Source organism: Vipera berus (genome assembly GCF_964194415.1).
Source record: "Vipera berus genome assembly, chromosome: 6".
In the NCBI taxonomy this organism is placed as follows: Eukaryota; Metazoa; Chordata; class Lepidosauria; order Squamata; family Viperidae; genus Vipera; species Vipera berus.
Window position 1 is genome coordinate 24,257,935 of NC_138208.1, and position 23,442 is coordinate 24,281,376.

The window sequence follows — 23,442 nt, forward strand, 5'->3', positions numbered from 1 at the left end:
GCTATAGCAAGTAGCATTCTAAAAATTAGTAGTGTCCAAGTTGGTATATAGTACCTTACAGCTGTTTTGTGAATCAGCAAGCCTACCCAAATCAGCCATTTTGGAAGGATATCTCAAAATATCAAATATGCCCAATGGGTCACAAAAAGTTGGGGATTCATTCTTTAGATATTGTTAAATAACTCCCAACATCCATCGCTATTAGCCATATTGGCTGGGTTACTAGGAAATTGTAATTCAGCAATATCTGGATCCTGCAGATGATCTGCTAGCAAAAACGCCGAACGACTAAACATACTGAGAATCATACTGGAAATAGCCACTAGGAATACTTATTTTTTAATCATTACAATGCCAAACAAAAAACATCTACAATATTAAGACTTACCGCTTTAGTACTTTTTGAATAATATGCAAGTGACTAAAATTAAGCCATTGGACTCCACCAATAACTAGTATTGTCTGGTCTGTATTCTCTAATGGCTGTGATCTGAAAATAATAATAATAATAATAATAATAATAATAATAATAATAATAATAATAATAATAATAATAATAATAACAACAACAACAACAACAACCATCTACTTTGCTCTACCATTTAAACAGATGGCAGCACTTATATTTTAGCAACATTGCAATACGCATCAGCCAAGACTGTTCTTAACCACACATACTGATGTCATTTTCCATTACAGACTATTACTTGTTTTTATGTTTCATTGTATAAATTATTATTTATACGAAGGCAGCACATGCCTGATGCAAGGAAGTCATTCCAATAAAATGTTCAAAGATATTTAACATTCAATTGGTATTTTGGGATATTGCATTCCAACCTCTGAACTATTTTCTCTTTTATTGCATACTAATATTCCCAGCAATAAAAAATACTTTTGATAAACAGCTCTGAAATGTAAAGGAGAAAGGAAAGTGTTCTTTACAACAGAGTTGGGAAACCTGTTGCTATACTACAGTTCTGTTTCCCTTTCCAGTGACCATGGTCTAGGTCTGTTAGGTATCTTACCTGGAGGGGTAGAAATTCTTCACACCTGCTCTATACAGTTAAGTATGAGATCAATGGAGACTTGTTATTCTTTTTCTATTGTAATAGTTTCTCCGAAATTGTAACTGCTAGAATTTTCAATCTGGTGAAGTGGTAAAAGCAGTGGAGAAACTGTTGTACTGTAAATATTGCCCAAAGGTAGGAACTAAACCACTAGAATCAAACACCTGAATGCCAGGAAAAGGAAAATAATGTTGCCAAATGTTCTATCATACCTGAATAGCAGCTGCTCTAGAGCTTCTTCAAATGTAGGTCTTTGACTGACGCTGATCCAGAATTGGGGATAATACGAATAACTAATGAAAGTGCTCCCATTGTTCACATTGTGATAAAACTTCATGCCATGTGCCTTTTGCCATTCTTGAAGGGTCTCATTCACTCTCTCTATCAAGTAATACATCATTCCTCTGTTAGTGGAATCACCAATGAAAAGAACCTTTAAAGGTAAAAACCAAAAACTATTTAATAAAAGTTGATAGATCAGTGGAACTCAGTAGGGCTTAAGTCGGCAGTTTTGGTTTAAGGAAGTGATGGCGAACCTTTTAGACACCAAGTGCCCAAAAACCATCCCACTCCCCCCCACCCTCCCCCTCACCCCACTCAGCCGCAGGGCCACCTATTGCCTCCACGGCCTGCCACAGATCGCCCAGGTGGCCCTATAGCACCATGGTAGCCACGCCCTCCACCCACGCCCCGCAGTATCATCTGCATGCAGCGGAGTGCGAGGGTGGAGTCTTGCCCCTGCTGCCCGGCTGCCATGTCTTTGGCTGTGCTGCTCTGCGCAGGCTATGTCCAGGGGCTACTCTCCTCTGGGGAGGCTGCTGGGGAGGAGTGGGGAAGGGGGGAGAAGGGGTTGGGGCAACGGCACACATGCCCACAGAGAGGGCTCTGCGTGCCGCCTCTGGCATGTGTGCCATAGGTTTGCCACCACTGGTTTAAGGAATGCTTGGTGGACTAGCAATAAATTACTGCAACTTGCATGATGGAGAGTCTTAAATGTTCATATAGTCCTCACTTACTAACTGCTTCATTTAGCAACCATTTGAAATTCTGACAGTGTAAAAAATAGCTTTGAGATCAATCCTTGCACATATGACTGTCAGAGCATCCTGTGGTCATGCAATCACCATTCAGGCATTTCACAACTGATTTACGACTGTTGCAGAATCAACCAGTTGCATGATTGTCGTTTGTGTACTTCACAACTGTCTTGCAACAAGCAGAATTAATAGATAAGATGGAAGTAAAACCATAAATCGTGGTTATGTGATGTTTTGCTTATGGGCTGTGGCACTTAACAACTGAAGGGGAAGTGAGGTTGTCAGCCCATTGTGATCATGTGATTTTTCAATTAGCAGCTGCAGCATTAGCAACTGTGTGGCAGGTTCTAATGGGTCCAAATCATTGCTAAGCAAGGCCTACTTGTAATTGCAATATGAAAGGTTGTTTTTCAGATATGTATTTACTAGTATTAATTTTAACAGAGATGTTCTGTACTTTAGGAAAAAATGAGGTGGATTCTACAGTCACTGCATCTATTATGAATGGATGGATACACATACTTGGATTGGATGACTTCAAACATAAATATCTTCCAGTCAGATATCAAACAGTTATAAGCCCTTGACTTATCTCTCAGTTTTCTTTTAGTTTCCAGCATTTCTTTCACTGTACTCAAAGTTCAAAGAAATGTTTTTAATATACTGTATTATATATAAAATGAATAAATCCTTTTCAAGCATACATTTTTTTCATTCTTTGTATATGACCTATTAGCTTTACTAACACAACATTAATCTCCCTAGGCTCTGTTACAGAGTGCTTAGGGATTTATAACCCATTTTTCTTGCCTCAGACAATCTGTGTGTACTTCTCCACCTCACCCAGTGGATCTAAGTTAGCACTGATAGAAATAACTTGACTGCAGAAATTAAAAGGGAGGTCAGAATAAAGCCAATGACAAGTCATGGCCATTAATGAAACAAAGCTGAGTTGCCCTACCAATCCAAATCTCAACATATTTGTTGCCCTTATAGAACCTGCATTTCTTGAGCAGCTGTGTCTCCAGGACCACATCATAAGCTTCATGGGGAAGCATAGGATTTGAGCATCACCTGTTCTTGTCAACATTATATTCCAATTTTCTCTGCCACCTTGTCAGGGTATCTGTTGCTCCAGAATATCACCTGATATTCTCTGGATGTATCAGATTACAATTCCACCCTAACTATTATGCTGACTGTGGACAATGGAATTAGTGGTTCAACACATTTAAAAAGTACCAGGTTGAGAATGAATTGATTTGTTCTATTACATTTTTTAGATATTATTTACTCCAGTAGTAGGCATTTCTTTGGATAGTTTAATAGAGGGGGCAGTTCTGTGGGAACATTTCTGAGAAGTAACTTTAAGAATGGCATTACTTCCATTTCTCTATGGAACAGAAGTTAAAACTAAGTTGACACAAATGTAAAATGTCTGATTTTTTATATCTGCAGAAGCTGAAGATTTAACCAAAATGACCAAAAGTGTATTATGTGACACAAGCTCTGCCTCTTATATATTTGTGTCTGGTGTCACAATTGCAAATACAAAAAAAATGTGGAGTTTGTATCACAACATTGTGTTTCATTATTCCCAGTGCTTTTTTGTAAAAGAAAAAGGTGCCGGAACTCACACATGTCATACAACCTGCCTTGCCTACCCTACAAGGTTCCATCCAAAAAAAGGTGCCAGAACTCCGTTCTGAGCGTTCTATGAGAAAAAAAGCCCTGATTATTCCTCCCCACCCCAACAATTCATACTGTGACAACCTTTTATTTTAATATCATGACAGGCTCTTAGTTCCATTTTTAGCGATAGAATATTGTATTCTCTACATTAAATGCAGCAAAGCACATCTGCTAAATGTTGGAACAAACACATAATTTTAGATCTTATTGACGCATTCTCTGGAGCAATTACTGGTTTTAAATTGAAGATACGTCTATGTTTATACCATTTAGGTTATTGAAAAGAAAAAAAATGTTTAAAATTATAAAAAAGCAATAATATCCCATTAAAACATCCAGTTTCACTCCCAAGTTTGTTAGTACTGCAATTTGGGGGGAGGAGATTCTAAATCTATAGTATGTTTTTATAAACCTATAAAGACTACTGCTAAGACAGATTTTAATTATTGCAAGACACTTAATTAAAGGCTAAAATATTCATATTAACAAATAAACAAGTACAAGATTGAAATATTTGATGTTTGTTATAATTATAAGATAAGGCTAACTGAAGAAAAAAAATCATCTTTCATTTATAGATAACCCAGAAATATTTTAAAAGGCTGTCACCATTATTCAGTCATAACTGTGACATGGGTAAGAGGAAATTAACTTATGGTTTATGAGTTGTTCCACAATTTCTCCTTTTGGGTTTCATGCTCATAATTATATTACAAAAACATTTTCTTCAATTTCAGCCCTACACGATTCCACATTTACTCTGCTTTATAATGGGAGTAAACTCCTCAATTATATATAAAATATATCACTGTATGAAAAAGTATAGATTTATTGAGTATGGCAAGGAGCAAAAAATATTACTCTTCAAAATTGGAAAGATAGCACAACTTAAGTTTTATCATTGTAGATTGTTCATATTTGTTTGCTGTCTGTTTATGGGCTGGCTCTCAATGTAATGGAAAGACAAAACAATATTATTCTGTGTGGTCAAGACTTAATTATATGTTTAAATATTGAGCTGGCTTTTTTTCTACATGGGAAGTTTTCATCATTTTTTCTGATTGTTTTTGTGTTTATGCTTATTTGTAAATTTATTTTGTTTATTAAAAAAATTAAAATATCTTTTCTTTTAAAGAAGTCTAAATAAGAATCAATAGGCAAACCTGCCATAAATAAGGACTTTTTAAAAAATAGAGTAGAACTTTCTAAAGCAATCATTTTGTGAGGTGAAATTATGGCAGGCATAAGATTAGATAGTCCAAATTTCAGATAGTATAACTGAATTTACGTTTTCCAAGGGTAAATAAAAAAATGAATGCCCACAGCTGGAATTGAAGAATTGTGTGCTAAATAAGGCAGAAACATAAAAAGAATGATAGATATTTGCGGTCAACCTTGACAGTAATTCTGTTTGACAATATCAGCAGGAAAGATAAGACCTTTTTTCTTTATTGGTGCGGATTACTTTATGGTTCATCTATTCCAGAACATTTTTCATGGTGCCATTATATAAAACAGTCTTCCCAGCCTCAGTAACTTTAAGATATGTGGACTTCAACTTCCAGAATACCAGTTGGCCAATTCAGAAAATTGAAATCCATACATCTTAGAGTTGCTAAGGTTGAGAAACACTAATATAAGCCAAATGAAATATCATGATACCCAACAAATGTTTTAGATTTTAATTTCTAAATTATATTGGGAATTCTGGGAACTACTGTATAGTTCAAAAATAGAATGGATGTGTGTTAAAGAAGTGCATGCACCATATATAGTTGAATGTTTAAGATATTCATTATTCATGCAGCTTATATTGGGGTTATTTTTAAGTATTTTTCTTAACTGCATAATACACTGCAATATTTGCAATGTAACATTTACCTCTGAATACTTATGTTAGCAGACAGCTGTACCTGTGTCACACATCTCAGCCAGATGTTAGACAGTCAAACCATGCTTATTAAGGAGACACTGCTTTTCCAAGCAGTCATCTTACAATCTTCAAGATAAGAAAAGTGAGGTCCGCCTGAGGCCTGCACAAGAACATGAAGGAAGACTTCATAAGTTTGGTCAGCAGAAGCAAAGCCATGCATTACACGCCAGAGAAAAAACATAATTTGTGCAAAACAAATTAATGTCTAACACTAATATATAGCATTTTGTTAGTGGAAACAAACTTAGGGTATTGTTTGCACTACAATAAAAATTACAAGAACTATTAAAATATCAATAACACAGTATTTTTTTTAAAAAAACTATAGCTTAAATGAAGAGATAAATTGTCTTTTTCTTACAGACCTTGTGACTTACCTTTTTTCTTTCTACACACTTTTGGAGTTCTGGTTTATTAAGAACAGGGTACTGACAATTTCTTGGCTGCCATGTTATCTGCCTCCAGTCACAGGTTCTATTATCAGAACAACTAAGGCAAGGAACAACCCACTGTCCTGGAAAGTAGATGATAACCATTCTTATATCTCTACCTGGAATTTGTTGAGCAGAAATAAATTGGGCAGACACTTATGCCTAGAACCCAAAAGAACTTTTACTTTCTCTTGATCCAATATTAAAAAGCAGTAAAAATGAACTCAAATGGGAGAGACTTAAGGCAACAAAACAAATCTTTGCTTCACATAGAAATGTTACTAATTTAAATTTACATCTCCAAGGACCTCCGAAATGGACTAAAAAAAATCAATGGATACAATGACAGTCCCTAGGAAACTGTATAAATGTAATTATACTTTCAGATTTAAATTTCTCCAGGCCTTGTCCAACACTCTAACCACAATGCATCACTTTGTCATGTGACAATATTAACTCTGTCTCCATGAACATAGAGCATTTTGGAGTTTTAATTGAAAGTTATCGACAGTTTTGCTACTTCTTTTTTAAAAACTGGTGCTGCATTAGAGGGATGCCATTATTTCCAAAATGCATAGCTTGTGTTCTGCCACTGAGCTAAAATTCTTTTGTCTAAGGCAAATGCATTATTTTACCATTATTAATTATAATTTAGAACAGAAGATGCTTTAACAAATTAGTTAAACTCTATTGTTTTTTTTGACAAAAGCTTGAGCTTTTTCTTAATTTTTAAGTGGCAGGAAGCAAGGAATCTACATTCTTGTAAGAATGTGAGAATATTTTTAATATGCAGAAAATATATTAAGAACATGCCTTTTACATCCCCCATTTCACATGTCTTCAACTGTGGTTGTGAAACAGTTGACAGGTATTCAGCAGAAAGAGGCTGCAAACCACAGGATTCCTCAGGATGAATGACTGAACCACAGTCCTGAATTGAAATGTCAAAACACAACTGATTAATAAACATATATAATGGATAATAACATAACTGAAAAGAACAGTTAAGAGCAGAGAGAAAGAAGACATATTTTTATCCATTCCTCAGAATGTTCTGTTTCCAGATTGCCAAAGGTTTCATACCCTGATTCAGAAGCAGAATACATGGTTTGCAAGTAGAAGATACAAGGCTGAATATCCAGCATTTTTGTGGGTGGCTTAGAATAAATCTTCTCTGAAATGGGGAAAAAAACCCTCCAGGCTTTCTTAAATTACTCAATCAATATAAAAGCTCCAATACCTAGTTGACTAAAGATGGTAGGCAAACAAAAACATGAGTGTAGATATCACAGGCAGTGATAATTTAGTCATACAATATTTAATGCTTGCTGAAGTTCCTTAGAAGAAGGTGGAGTGCCAATGTAATCCAATAAATGAGTAGGTAAAGAAACCAACATTATTTATCTAAAAGCACTAAGCAGTGGTGGATCACAAAGCCTGCCATTGCATGTCTTAACAGAGGCCATTAACTGAAGTTTCCAAGCAGTCTGATATTTTAGTTATATTTTAAAAAGTATTATTCTTTGCACTGTTCAGTTGTGACTGTGTATTTCATTGAATTAGAATCAAGATTACATGAAGTATTAGTACTGCTTTATAAAACCCTAGTAAGACCACACCTGGAATACTGCAACCACTTTTTGTCACCATACTACAAAAAAGGTGTTGAGACTTTGGAAAAGGTTCAGAGAAGAGCAACTAAAATGGTGAAAGGCCTGGAGACTAAAACCTATGAAGAACGGCTGCAGGACTTGGGTTTGGCTAGTCTAAAGAAAAGAAGAAATAGGGGTGACATGATAGCAGTATTCCAGTATTTGAGGGGCTGCCACAAAGAAGAGGGAGTCAAACTATTTTCCAAAGCACCAGAGATCGAGACAAGAAACAATGGATGGAAACTGACCAAAGAGAGGAGCAACCTGGAATTAAGGAGAAACTTCCTGACAGTGAGGACAATTAACCAGGAAAACAGATTGCTTTCAGAAATCGTGGGGGCTTTAGAGACCGAGGGCCCAAACTGCAACCCAAAACCCACTTATGTATCATTGGGTGCCAGGGGGGAGTGGCCCATTGGGTGGGTGTGGCCCATTGGGTGGGTGTGGCCCATTGGGTGGGTGTGGCTGCAGTGGTAATGGCAGACTGGGTGGGACTAAAAAAGTTCAATCAATCATTTCCAACTTTGCAAGAACTGTTTTTCCCCGCGAGAAGTTGAAATTGATTGATTGATTGATTGAAACTTTTTTCTTTTTTCTTTTTTGCACTCGGTGGAGGCCTAAAGTGAAAAGGTTTTATAAAACTCAGCTGAAGGCCTAGGACTGGGGCGACGGCACACATGCCCACAGGGAGGGCTCTGCGTGCCACCTGTGGCACCCGTGCCATAGGTTCACCACCACAGGACTAGACAGTCACTTGTCTGAAATGGTATAGGTTCTCCTGCTCGAGCAGGGAGCTGGACTAGAAGACCTCCAAGGTGTCTTCCAGCTTCTATTCTATTCTATTCTATTCTATTCTGTTCTGTTCTGTTCTGTTCTGTTCTGTTCTGTTCTGTTCTGTTCTGTTCTATTCTATTCTATTCTATTCTATTCATACATTTATCATCTGCAACTAATTGTGGTTTGGAGGAGATCTGCATACCTCATGAAGTCATTTCAACACTCTTGTTTAGTCAGTTCATGTCTATTTTCATACATAACCAAGCTGTGTAGATCAAATGCACTATGAAAAGTATACTAATAGAATTAGTGAAAATGAGCTCATAAAATTGAAATAAGTATCTCATTGCAAAGAAATACAAATTCTGAGCATATGGATTAGCTCCACTAGAAGAAAGCCATTAATGCAAGAGAGCAAATGAAAAGCAAATGCAACCAGAATTGGCAAGATGTTTAATCTGTTCTTCCTGTACTAGATTGCCCAAGGAGTTTTCGCAAATGATATTTATCTGCATCCCACCCCCATAGCCACAATTCAATTTTTCAAATATCCCCCCCCCAAAAAAAAGGGAAAAAACACTGAGCAAAGGCAGAGAATGATAACAAATGCATGTGAGAAGCACTTTCGGCTCCACTTTTGTTTGGTCTCTTTTTGAATAGGTGGAAATGTTAGACCTGTGAGATAGTCAGACAAGAAGCACAACTAGGAATGCTAGCTCTATCTTTACTGTAAGCTTACATTAACAGAATCTTGCAAGACTGAAAATATTTCTCTCCCCACTCTTCCTTTTATTCTCCAGAAAAATAGGAAATGTCCCTTCCGAAACATTTCCTATGTCCCATTCCCCTTTGGTGGGCTGAGACAATTTTTACATGCTGGTTTGAAGCTCTCCTTCTGTCTCCTGTGGTCATTCCCACACATTATTACAAGAAAGATTATACGTTTGGTTCAGCAGCAGAAAATGTAGGAACATAATCCCAAGATACTGATTTAAATAACATGCCAGAGTGGGCAACTATACAGGGGTGGACAGCTATGGCTCTTTATGACCTGTAGACTTCAACTTCCAAAATTCCTGAGGTAGCATGGTTGTCCACCCCTGCTCTATACTGTACAACTCCTATCATCTCCAAACAGCATGACCAATTGCAAAATCCAATCAGAGTTGAAGCCAAAACTAACTCCCCTGCCCCTAGATTAAGAAAATAAAATTAAATTGTCTTAATTTTTTTTTATAGAATTGAAAGGTATGCAGATTAGGCTGTGTAAAGATTAGACTTACTATTGCTGGGTTTTTTAAAATGAATATTTCCTACGATTAAGATACTCCCAAGTCTAGTGCATATCCTTCACTACTCATAATCAAATTGATTTTTGTAATTACATTTGTTAAGATTTCCCTGTAAGTGTTCTTACAGATATGTCAGAAACACTCCCAAAATGCCTAGTTAATCACTAAGTTGACTGGAAACAATGTAAATTCTAGTCCAATTATTCCAGTCTGTTAGAATAAAAAAGGATATAATTTAATGGTATGACAACACATTCTTCTACTCTAAAACAAAAGATCTACAACTATGTATTGCAAATCATAAAACACGTACTGTAATTTCACCTACTCATCATATAAATCTTGGATTTTGGGATAATTGCTTTGGACATGCAAGCATCTTAACATTTTATTTTGAATTAAACATGGGTAGATGAAAATTTGGAGACAATACAGTACAAATGCTGTCTCAGATATATCAACAGACTTGGATTGCTCTGAATTTGTTTTCTCACACAAAGCTACAGGTCCCATTAGCTCTTGTGGTCATTCATGTGAAGGTAGAAAATACATAGGGAATGTAGGGTAAATTTAATGAAAAGCATGCTTGACTATTATTTCCAGAATTAAATAACACAAAATATAGCAAAAATAAATGTGAGTTTAGCATGCTCTCTTTCCTGTTTCATCCCATAGCTGAATGAACCCTTGCTTCATCCATAAACTATACATTCTTCTTCAACTATAATGCACCCACAAATGGCCAAAGACCATGAGTCTTGTAGTAACTTTTTGGAATGATAAATTTTATTAAAATTTATGCTGCGTGAACTTCAGCTGACTTCATCAGATGCATCATCAGAATAAATACTTCATTTTAATAACTTTTCTTGGTTGGTGCTACCAGAGTCCAGATGTTCTGCCACCAGACTCTCTTCCTCCACAGTTTACAACTAAGATATTCTCAATTTCCAGTTTAATAATCTGCATAATATCCTTTGCACAGCGAATTGTCCTCAGCCCATGGATAGACAACGTACAGCCTACAGATAGTATCCATTGTAATTTCTTAATATTTTTTTTAAGTTGCTGGAGATCTGACTGCTAAAATATGGAGGTAAACCACCAAAAATCAAAAACGTAATTTGAGTTTTTCAAATAAAAGCAAAGAAATAAAGGCATATAAGTTCTCAAATCAGCTGAACAATCTAAAAAAGTAATTTCTGAAGTCCTGTCTGTTACTCTGCATGTCTCTCTAATCCTTTTAATCTATTCTCCCATGCCTTGCATTGATTGCTATGCTCACATTAATGGCTGTAACTATTCACTTCACAGCCACTTAAATCCTAATACTCTCTGATGTTTAGCCAAGGGTGCAATCTGATCTAGAGACTTATTGGAGTTCCTTACACATCCAGGGAATTCTCTATTGCCAAGACATCAGGGCTAATAGAACAGCTGACTATCACAAACTTTTTTACATCACATTCCTTAGGATTTACCTATCATTCCATCATATCCTTCTTTGCCACTAGAATCTGTTTTGAATTGAAAGGATCTTTCTTCGCATTTTGGTTGTGCCATGAATTATTCTTTTTCCATTTTTTTTGCTTTTAAAATAATAAAATAAACAAAACAGTATGATGATTATGATAGAAGTACATACATTGTCCAAGAGAAAAAACACACATAGAAAGTACTTTTTAAAAAGCAGAAAGGGTACAAAAAATAAAAAAACACAGTATTTTATCATTGTAGCAATAAATAGTTGCAATTTATATACTACTAAAACTCTCATTGTTAGGCTCCTTATATGGGTAAAATGGTACATCATAGGTAGGACAATCATTTTTGAGCTAAGGTACCTCAAATGGGCTAATTTACAAAATGTGTACAAATACCACAAGCCATGACTCCCGAGGGAATGAAATATAAGAAAGTTGTGGCTGTTTCAGTGCTATTGGCTGTTGCTTTGTTGCTGCTGCTTCTGCTGCTGCAATCATGTGATCTTCATTTTTAAGATTCTCTGACATCTTCCCAGCCAGTCTTGCAAACTCTTGTTCCCTTCCAAACCAAGCAGGGGGAGGAAGGATGACTTAATGGAGCACAAGTTGTCTAGTTCTATATATTCTTATTTAATGCAACTATTACTGAGGTACAGTATCTGTATATTTCCAATATCCATATATACTGTAACTATGTGTTTAACCTACTGTAATTTACATAAATGAGTCCCATATTTTATTACACTTGTCAATACTAAGTCTACATCTATAGATACCGGTAAATTCATATCTTTAGCCTCTCCTTGTTATGACTGACTTAGGGACTTAAGTTGCCTTTTAAATAGGATTCAAATACATGATTTCACTCTGCCAACCCCCCCCCTCCAAAATAGTATTTTTAATTAAAAAAATCATTGTGTTATATTGATATTTGGTAACAGAATATATATCTATATCTATCTATCTCTATCTCTATCTCTATCTCTATCTCTATCTCTATCTCTATCTCTATCTCTATCTCTATCTCTATCTCTATCTCTATCTATCTCTATCTCTATCTCTATCTATATCTATATCTATATCTATATCTATATCTATATCTATATTATTATTATTATTATTTATTGAATTTTTATACCGCCCTTCTCCCGAAGGACTCAGGGCGGTGAACAGGGCATATAAATAGAAATACAAAAGTTAAAAAAACGATTAAATAATTGCCCAATTAAAACAGTCAGAATATAAAACCCATTAAAACCCTAACATTCCCCCATCAGGCCAGGCCAGCTTGTTCGAATAGATGGGTCTTTAACCCGCGCCGGAAGGAGCGAAGATCCGGTGTCATCCGGAGCTCAACCGGCAGTTGGTTCCATAAAGCCGGGGCGCCCACAGAGAAGGCCCTCCCCCTGGGGGCCACCAGCCGGCATTCTCTGACCGGAGGCACCCTGAGGAGGCCCTCTCTGTGGGAACGCACAGGGCGGAGGGGAGTCGACACCGGCAGCATATATCTATATCTATATCTATATCTATATCTATATCTATATCTATATCTATATCTATATCTATATCTATATCTATATCTATATCTATATCATCTATATCTATATCTATATCTATGTCTGTCTGTCTGTCTGTCTACCTATCTATCTATCTACATGGATCCAGCAACGAAAATATTTTTTAATATGCCTCAATACATTTAAGCATATTTGTTTTCCTGTATTAGTGGAATAGCCAGAGCTACTTAGATCAGTTCCAACTTCTGATTTCATAGGAATCAGCATGAGGTTTATTCTAAATATATTTCAAAAAAGGTTTACAGTATAGCAGACTGTGTCCCATATGACATTTCCTTATCTTCTTGTTTCCAATCCATGCACTCCCTAGTAAGGAATTACTGATGACATAGAACTTATATTTTGTTTGTGTAAAGCATCAGTTTCAGACTTACTTTTGAAAGCAACCACCAACCAAATATTTGAAAGCTACCACCAGGGAGAAAATGCATACTCAAACAGATATGCCAATGATATCCCAAAGAACAATACAGGTTATTAATCACAGAAACATCCTCTTGATTTATCCCATCTTTAATATATACAGTACCTGCTAAATTTATAGTTCCTGTTCGGCTTATACTTACCTCAATAAATGGTTAGAGTGTCTATGGAGGTTCTCAATCCTCCAGGTCATGATTGTCCCAAAGGTGCTTTTCAAAAGGCAACTGGACTTTCTAGGTTTATTTTTTTCTCCTTGAAGACATTTCACATAATAATGATGATGATGATGATAATGACAATAATAATAATAATAATAATAATAATAATAATAATAATAATAATAATAATAATAATAATAATAATAAAGTTGGAAGGGACCTTGGAGGTCATCTAGTCCAATCCCCTGCTCAGGCAGGAAACCCTTTACCATTTCAGACAAATGGCTGTCCAGTCTCTTCTTAAAAACTTCCAGTGTTGGGCCATTCACAGCTTCTGGAGGCAGGTTGTTCCACTGATTAATTGTTCTAACTGTCAGGAAATTTCTCCTTAGTTTTAGGTTGCTTCTCTCCTTGATTAGTTTCCATCCATTGCTTCTTGTCCTGCCTTTGGGCGCTTTGGAGAATAGCTTGACTCCCTCTTCTTTGTGGTAGCCCCTGAGATATTGGAACACTGCTATCATGTCACCCCTAGTCCTTCTCTTCATTAAACTAGACATACCTAATTCCAGCAACCGTTCCTTATATGTTTTAGCCTCCAGTCCCCTAATCACCTTTGTTGCTCTTCTCTGTACTCTTTCCAGAGTCTCAACATCTTTTTTACATCGTGTTGACCAAAACTGGATGCAGTATTCCATGTGTGGAGTTACCTAGGCATTGTAAAGTGGTATTAATACTTCACGTGATCTTGATTCTATCCCTCTGTTAATGCAGCCTAGCATTGTGTTGTTTTTTTGGCAGCTGCAGCACATTGCTGGCTCATATTTAAGTGATTGTCCACTAGGACTCCAAGATCCCTCTCACAGTTACTACTACTGAGCAAGGTACCACCTATACTATACCTGTGCATTTGGTTTTTCTTCCCTAAGTGTAGAACCTTACTTTTTCACCATTGAATTTCATTTTTTTAGATAGCACCCAGTGTTCAAGTCCATCCAGATCCTCCTGTATCTTAAGCCTGTCTTCTGGAGTGTTGGCTATTCCTGCCAGCTTGGTGTTGTCTGCAAATTTGATGAGTTCCCCATCTTTCCCTTCGTCCAAATCATTGATGAAGATGTTGAAGAGCACTGGGCCTAGAATGGAGCCCTGGGGCACCTCACTACACACTTCCTTCCATGTAGATACAGTTCCATTGAGGACCACACGCTGAGTACAGCAGGTCAGCCAGCTACGAATCCATCTGGTGGTGATGCTGTCTAACCCACATTTTTCTATCTTATCAAGTAGTAGTTTGTGATCTACTTTATCAAATGCCTTACTGAAGTTCAAGTAAATTATATCCACAGCATTCCTCTGGTCCACTAGTTTTGTCACTTGGTCAAAGAATGCAATAAGATTTGTCTGTTATGATCTGTTTTTGACAAACCCATGTTGGCTTTTAGTGATGACTTTTTTTGCCTCTAGGTGTTCGCTCATTCATTGTTTGATTATCTTTTCCAGAATCTTCCCAGGTATTGAGGTCAGGCTGATAGGTCTGACCAACCAAAAAGCTTCTTCAGTTTTAGCTGAATGGGGAATTGATGGATTTATATTCCTCAGCAGTCATCTGGTCATTAGCTCTCTGAAGGTCAGTTGTTAGCTCTATGAGAGTCATTGAGACCACCTGGGGGTTTATCTGTATCCTCTGGGTCATCTGAATCAGAGGGCAAATGGGTGTGGAACCTTCTTAGGACTGCTGAGTGACCTTTAGAGTGCTGATGACTAGTCGGTGGCCAGAATACAAATCCTTCCATTCCCCACCATTCAGCGAGAACTGAGGAAGTTTCTTGGATGAAAAGTGAAATGATTTCAAGGAGGAAAAAAAACCCAAGAAAGTCCAGTTGCTTTTTGAACAGTATTTTTGGGACAAACAGTTAGGGTATATACAGATAAATATATGCATAAAGGTACCAACAAATCAAATGAAATCAAATCAAGCCAACATAACCAGTGCAGAAAGCATTCGCATAGAGCAGAGGTCCCCAACCTTTTGGGCACCAGGGACTGGTTCCGTGGAGAGAGGTTTTTCCTTGGACCAGGAGGTGTGTGGTTTTGTGTGCTGCCTGCATCTCACGGATGGGGCTTTGCTTGTTTGTGCGGCCCAGATGCTGGCATGCCCTGGCCCGGTACTGGTTCACAGACCAGGGCTTGGGGACCCCTGACATAGAGGACTTGAATGAGCTTTAAGCAAGAACAATTGCAACAAAAGGAAGGCATATACTGACCTGTTTTTTTAATGCTTTTTATATATATTTGGAAGAAAAGACATACCATGACTGTCCATATGCCCATAGAACAGTGCATAAGCTGATCAGTCAAGGACAGATTCAGCTGTCAAAACCTTGTATATAGCCTTCAGCTATTATACAAAATTTACCTGCTAAGTTTCAGTTTTTATAATGCAATTATTTTATAAGGTTTATAGGCCATTTGAATCAGAACCAACTCTCAACAACATGCAATCCCCATACAAATTGCAATTAAAACAGAACAAATGATAATATGTAATCATCTTGCAAATCAATAAAATATTACATAGCAGATCTAGAAATGAAACTTAATCAGCAAAACACAATTTACAACATCCAATAGTTCAAAGGAGAAACAAATATGAACTCTCCTACTCTCATAGGAACAAATTATTCAGATTAGGGATTGTTTTAATAGTCTCTAACAGCATCTTTATATGCTAAAAAGGAAAGTCAGGTACCACATCTGTGACAATAAACTCTCCAAAGCACCTTTTTGCTTTCAGGTCCAAATTGCTGCTAACATTTTCCAAAACAATGTTGTTAATTTTCCCCCAAAATGTTTAATTTACAAGAACCACTTGAAGAGGGTCAATAGGGAAAAATCCTGAACTTTTTATTAGTACATTCTCAATTTGATGAATAAGATTTTGTATGTTTGTGTATGTATAAAAGCAGAATTGCAATGAAACTTCATAGGTGAAGTGGAAAAGTAATGCATTTCATTACAAAGCGGCCAGGGACATTTATTAATGTATTATCCTTCATGGTCCATTTCTCTTTCATTTTTTCGTTGTACAGTTTTCTCTTTATGCTACCTTCCTAGTCTCATGCAAATCAGTTAAACCTGCATTTAGCCCTGAGCTTTTTTTTAGGTTGGAAAAATATGGTACGGAGCAAAACTATAAAGCAATGGACAGGTGTAACACAAAGCAGCAATATCAACAGAATTCAGTCTGCCTTCTGCAACAATAAAGCTCAAAACTGTCATTAAAATTAATTCTCAGTCGAGTTAGAAAAACAAATCCTTTCACAGAGGGGAAAAACAACTTTTGATAGATACAAGATAAAATTTAACAATGCACTAGGTGTCACTGCAGCAGGCATAAGTAAAAATAAGAAACCCACAACAAAGTGAAGTAGTATATTGGTAACAACTATGATTAAAATAAGAGCCAGAGGATACAAAACAGGAGAATGTTTTCCCACTATTATTCCTATTGAAGAGAATGAAATAAGACATTTCTTGAGATCATTTCTGTAAATTTGCATGGTTAAGTTTCCAGCTGATTGTGCCTAATACTACTTCTACATAACTATTTCATTTAGCCACCCCATTCTTGCTGTACGTGTTTATCCTGTTCTTTGGAATAAGTAATTGTTCCTTCAAAGACCGTAAGCCATCACAAATTTGCCAATCTCAGGGTTACTTAATGATGAAAAAATCTGTCTAATCATATGTTTGAAGACCACTGCACCACATGACTTACATTCAGAACCATTTTGGCATAAATACACCTTTGTGGCCTCTGGGTTAATGTTATGGTTGGCACAGTTTTTGAGCCAAATTGATAAAATTCTATCTTCCAACCTTAATTTCCCCTATTTTAAACAAAATAGGGAAAAGATGCAAAGCATGGCTTTTGGATTTCAACTCCATTAGAGCAGTTCTGCCATGGTTCACGATATCATAAAGAAAGAGGCTGAGAGTGGAAAAGTTAGCAATATTCTGAAATACTATCCGACTGAGCCTCTGTAGCAGGGTTCTTCAAACTCTGCCCTTTTATGATTCATGGGCTTCAACTCCCAGAATTCCTCAGCCAGGCTGTCTGAGGAATTCTGGAAGTTGAAGTCCATGAGTCATAAGAGGGCCAAGTTTGAAGACCCCTGCTCTATAGGGAGGCATTGGGGAAATGTGCCCTAGTTTGACCCAATCCACTTTAAACTTGATTTTTATATTGCCATATGTCCAGTGTAACAAAAGTTGGTAGTTTATAAAAATGTAAGATATATGGTGAAATCTGCCAAATTATATCCAGAAATTGGCAAGATGCTGCATTTAAAATGTATAAGATGCCCCACCTTTTTGTTATTCTTTTTAAAAGCTAAGGATGCTATTGTAATGCTAGACACTTAAAATAGCTCATGTGACCGTGCAACATCCATTCCATACACACATGTACCACCTCCAAGGACAGCAATAGCGAGATTTGTCTGGCTAGTATTTATCTAAACACTAATTTAAGTAGCATAGGATTTAGAGTGAAATTATTTTAAATTCTCATGTAAAACAACATATTTAAGATATGGTGAATCGTAGTGGTGGAATGCTGTTTGTAGTTAACATTCCAACTTTGGTGGCTTCTACATAGTGACAAAGCAAGAGGCTGCCAGTTTTCTCAAATATTTACTCTGTTGATGCAATGAAGAAACTATAGCTATACATGCATCATTATTGAACCTTTGATATATATGTGCTTTATTTGCACAAATATGTACATATTTCAGTGCATATATATTTTAAACACTGAATTTATGGCACAGGGGTATAATAGGAAGGAAAAAAATTGGATAAAGGGATTACAAGATAGCTTTCTTGGTCAGCCCCTTTCTCCCAGTCAGACTCTGGGAGATCTCTGGCTTAAGTATTTTACAGTAGAAGTTACTGTAATTATAGAATAGAGTATCTAACAGCTCAAATGCTACTCAGAGAACTCAAAAGATTTATTTCAGCCTGGATCCTGTAGCTTGCACCCTCTCCCATCCCTGGTACATTGCATCCCCACAACCCCCAGTATATTGCACATCCCACCCCTGGTACATTGCAGCCCCTAACCCCAGTACAGAAAAAAGAGTGGAAATAAATGCTAGACTAAAAGATACTCTCCATTAATAGCAGGTCAAAACTTACATTCTCTCCAAAACCTTATTGAATGGCCAAGCTTTCAATCCTGTAAACATGCAGCAGGGAGGACCAGCTGTCCACAAAAGGAGACCACCAATGGGCTTCCGGTGGCGATGCGGCACCGAAGACAGCCGCCTCCGGGCTGTCCGCTCCGCAGCTGTGTTTTTCCATCGTAAACAGCGCCGATCAGCTGTTTAGATGGATTTGAAGCCCCCTCCTCGGGAGAAGAGGAGGGGGTGAGGCCCCAGGTAGGGGTTGAGCTCTCCGGGGCCGCCTGAACTGAGAGTTTGGGCGGCTGAAGGATTGAGCCCCCCCCAAAGCCTGGGTTGCTCCGAGCTGCGCAGTGTCTCTGCTCCGTGATTTTTGGAGCAGAGCCAGGCGTTAGCAACCACCCCTGCCAGAAGGAATACTTTTGAGTATAAAGATGCAGGCAGAGCAGTACAGGAGGTCAAGGTGATGTGGACTTTTATTTTTACTCTCTAGCTCAACGGATTTTATAGCTTTAAAGTGAAAGTGCGCAATAAGTGAAAGTGACGAAAGATGGCGGCCAAAACTTCTAAAGCTCTTCGGAATGCGGGGTTTTCCCCGGTGCAACAGACCTCGTTGCAAGCTTTGCTTCCTCCTGTACCTCCTCCGGCATTGACGCTTAAGGATTTACAAGATGCCCTTGAAAAGCATTCACAATTAATATCTGATATGATGGATGAAAAGTTGAAAAAGCTGGAGGAGAAGTTGGAGAAGAAGATGGAAGAGAAGTTTAGAGCAATGAGGGTAGACATGTTGTCTATGATTGAAAGTGTAGCTGAATGTGTGCAACAGCTGGATGCAAAAGTGGAGGATCTCAGTCAAAAGAACTCTATATTACAGTAGAAGCAAAGGTATTAGAGAATGAAAATATAAGGGATAAAGTGGACGGAGAATTGAGCCTCGCTCAGTATCATCAGATGCAGTATGCTATTAGAATTAGGGGCTTAAAGGAGAATTCTGAAGAAGATTTAAAGCAGCTGATCTCTGAAGCTTTGGAAGCGGTATTGGGCCAGCCAGCATCTGAAATTGAGGGAAGTATGGATAAAATTTTTCGTGTTAATTCATGGATTGCAAGACAGAGGAAGTTACCCAGAGATGTGGTGGTCTATTTTACAAAGAGAGTAATTAGAGATGAAGTTATTCAAGCTGCTTATGATACTAAATTGGTAGTTGCTGAGCAAGAAGTTTTGGTTTTAAAAGAGATTCCTCCAAAGATTTTAAAGAGAAGGAAAGATTTTGCATTTCTTGTACAGGAACTTAAGAAATGTGATATTAAGTTCAGATGGGAGATTCCAGTTGGACTGGTGGTGATGCATGAAGGTAAAAGACATCGTTTGGTTACTGTGGCCCAGGCACGTGATTTTTATAGCAATGTGTTAAAAGCAATTCCCCTACCACTTTTGGAAGCTGCAAAGGGATATGGTGAGGGAAAGCTTCAAGAAGTTGCAGATAGACAGACAGAGGAGAATGGTGCTGGAGGGGATCAAGTTACAGTCTCATCGGTTGCTGCAGGAGAGCAGAGGATGACGCGTGCCGCCCTAAGACGAGCGAGACGAGAGCAAGAGCAAGACCAGCAGAAAGTTATGGAACCTCCAAAGCGTACTTACAGTGAAGCTGTTGGAGGGGCGCGGTCTAAAGAAGTTGAAGGGGTCATTTCAGATATGCTCCAAAAGCTTTGGAGTGTCAAGATTGGTGACTAAATTTCTAATTAGAATGTCAATGGATTGAATTCATCATAGAGGAGAAAGAAAGCTTTTTAATATTTAAAACAATTTAAGACTGATGTTATCTGTTTGCAAGAAATGTATATTAGGGTTGTGGACTAAAAGTATTTGTACGCAAGCTTCTAATCAACAACAAGTTGATTTTTCTTAACTTACTATAAACAAAGGTTACCTAATTGGGTTATAATTTTTTTAAATTTTTTATTTTATTCTTATTGGAGATTGGAATGGTGTTCTAGACGTATAGATGGATGATCTGGAACTGCGAGATATTTGGTGTGATATATGTAAGAACTATTTTTGATTATAGTTCAGTTTGGTTGGAGATTAATAAGGTTAATAGAGATAGGCGCTTTTGGTGCGTAATTGAGAATTTGTCTAGAGATTAGAGAAATGTGGGAGAATGTAAATAGTAGATGAAAGTTTTTTCTTTGAAATTAATATGAATAAGGATTGGGATTAAGAAATTTTATTTAGCATTTGAGTAAAATTCCTTTTCTGTTTTCTTCCTTTTTTTTCTTATCTGTAATATTATTACTGTTTGTAATCATCTTACATGAGCCAGAGGGTGATAGAATTAATAGTTTATTGTTGATAGCATATGGATGCTTATGTTTGTTTTTCGTTTTTATACCCTGTATTTAGCTCTGGGAAGTCGGGGGGGGAGGTGGGAATGGGGGAGAGGGATAGGGAGGGTTAGATGGGGGTGGGGGAGGGGGGGATTAAAGTTAAAATGTATTGTAAAACTTTTTAAATAAAAAAAAGGAGACCACCAATGAGAAGACCCAATTGCAGGTACCCTGCAGGTACCTTGGCAAGGAGACTCTCAACAGACCTTAAAAGGATGGGATAGTATAGCTTAAAAGCATACAAATGAGTGACAAATATATTGGCAAATGAAAAATAAGTTGCAGGGGTAACTATTAAAATAAAAGTTGTTTTTAATGCAATTTATTCACTTCTACATGCCACAATAATTTTTGTGCAAAAGTTGATTTATCTTACCTATATCCCATAACACCCAACTTCCCAAAGTATTAGTACAAAATTTATGGTCATTGTAAAACAAATATTACTATGATAATAATTGTCCATGAATGACAAAACCGAGGGACTGTCAAAATATTTTAAGACTCAGGTCTTCTCTATCTTATAACTGTGTTGTTGGTGAGTTTAGATTTTGATTTCAAAGCATTCAATTTCAACAGTTCTTGCACAAAATAAAACAGGGGTGAATTTCAGTCAATATAATTTAACTTGGTAATAAGTTGATTGCTATAAATTATAATATATATGATATAATATATGATATGATATGATATATGATATGATATGATATGATATGATATGATATGATATGATACAATGTAATACAATATACAAAACTTTACATAGAGTTAAAGTGATATTATTTTCTTTGATTTAGGATCAACATTTGTAAAGTTTGGTTTAATGCTTACTTTAAAAATCCTACTCCCATCCCTTCAGTCTTTCCAATCTGATGACAAACATTCTGCCTAGGAATTCCTAAAGCCATAGTTTAACCAATATGGCAGCATCAGGAGAAGGCTCCCACATACACATAGATAATTGTGTATGTGTATATTGATAATTATAATCTGATTTGTTTGGCCTTATTACATTCTTATGAACTGAATAATTTTGGTTTGAAAAGTACACTCAGGTTTATGTGTGAACCAACTTTACTCAACAAGCCCAGTTAGAAGATCAAGTATTAGTACAATTTGTGAAGCCAGTCTCTCAATCTTATGATAGTTGCCATCGTTGTTGAATACAATTTCTGTATTACAAAGTTTATGATATCTAAAGTAATGAAAGCAGTACTGTTGTCTTGATCGAGGTGGCATGCTAGTAGTATTTCCATTTTATTTCTATTTCATCTTAAAGCATTCCCTGCTGTTATACAGCATTGTGAACATAAGTCACCTTCTGATAGTCCTTCAGATTCATTTGAAATATTCTCTCTGCTGAATGAAAAATCTTCAGTAGATTTGTCAGCCTGGTGGAAACAAATCTTCCACTCCTAAAGACACTTCATTAAATCCCTTTTTATTTCAGTTGAATTGCAAAGGGAAAACACTTATGATTTGTTCTTCTTGGTAAGAAAAGCCCAAATAAATCATTTGACTGAATTCAGAATAATTCATTCCATTTTTCTCTCATACTGAATGTGGTTTATAATGCCGTTCAAATATTATTCATATTATTTAGCACCAAGGCAGGACATGCTTGTCTTTGACTTTCAACATTTTTCCAAACAAAGGAATTTGAGGGGGAGGATTGGATTACTTCTTCTCCACTTGCAGTGGTCCAGATTTAGAGAAAGCTCTACACACATGGAAAACAATCTTGAAGTGATGCTACATATAATGGTTTTCATGTATAGAGCACTTGGTGCTTTAGATTACCAGCTTTTAAATAGTAAAATCTTTTCCTATCATCATTCCAGTAGTTTGCTTGTAGGAAGTTTTCTATTATTCTACTGTCGTATCTTTCTCTCCCTCCTCCCCATTTTTTTTTCTGTTCTCTTATTTCATGACCCTGATCTAATCTTGCTATTGTTCCTATTAGCAAGTTTAAGCAAGCAAACTTCAAACAGCCAAGGAATGGGTTACAAGCTTTAATGGGCACACAGATAATCATCTAAATTACATTTCTAGAACTGATGAACCAGACAGGCTTAGAGAGTAACTATACTAGTTTTCACTGTTAATCAAAATGCATTGTGTATCTCAGGAAATATCAGCCTTGCCCCTCTGTCTGAAGGGCTGGGCAGTACTGATTAACAAAAGCAGCTGCATTAGCTTTCATCTCTCCTGAATTTTCCTCAAGAGGCCCAAGTGACATGAAAGGCAAATGTGACCACAGCCAAACGCTCATCACTGGGATATTATCCACCCTTGGCTTGCAGATGACTCTACTCAGCAAAACAGTTGTTGCCAATTTTCACGATC

At 36.9% G+C, this 23,442-nt stretch overlaps 1 protein-coding gene across 1 annotated transcript in view; it reads right to left on the minus strand.

The window, feature by feature from the left end:
* The window catches only part of CPED1 (cadherin like and PC-esterase domain containing 1), a 129,559-nt gene that overhangs the window by 6,613 nt on the left and 99,504 nt on the right, over positions 1–23,442 (minus strand). The window contains exons 18-21 of the mRNA XM_081331097.1: positions 6,984–7,094; positions 6,110–6,298; positions 1,283–1,503; positions 389–490 (exon numbers count right to left, since the gene is read on the minus strand). Of these exons, the coding sequence (XP_081187223.1) occupies positions 389–490; positions 1,283–1,503; positions 6,110–6,298; positions 6,984–7,094 (623 nt within the window). The remainder of the gene's footprint in view (positions 1–388; positions 491–1,282; positions 1,504–6,109; positions 6,299–6,983; positions 7,095–23,442) is intronic.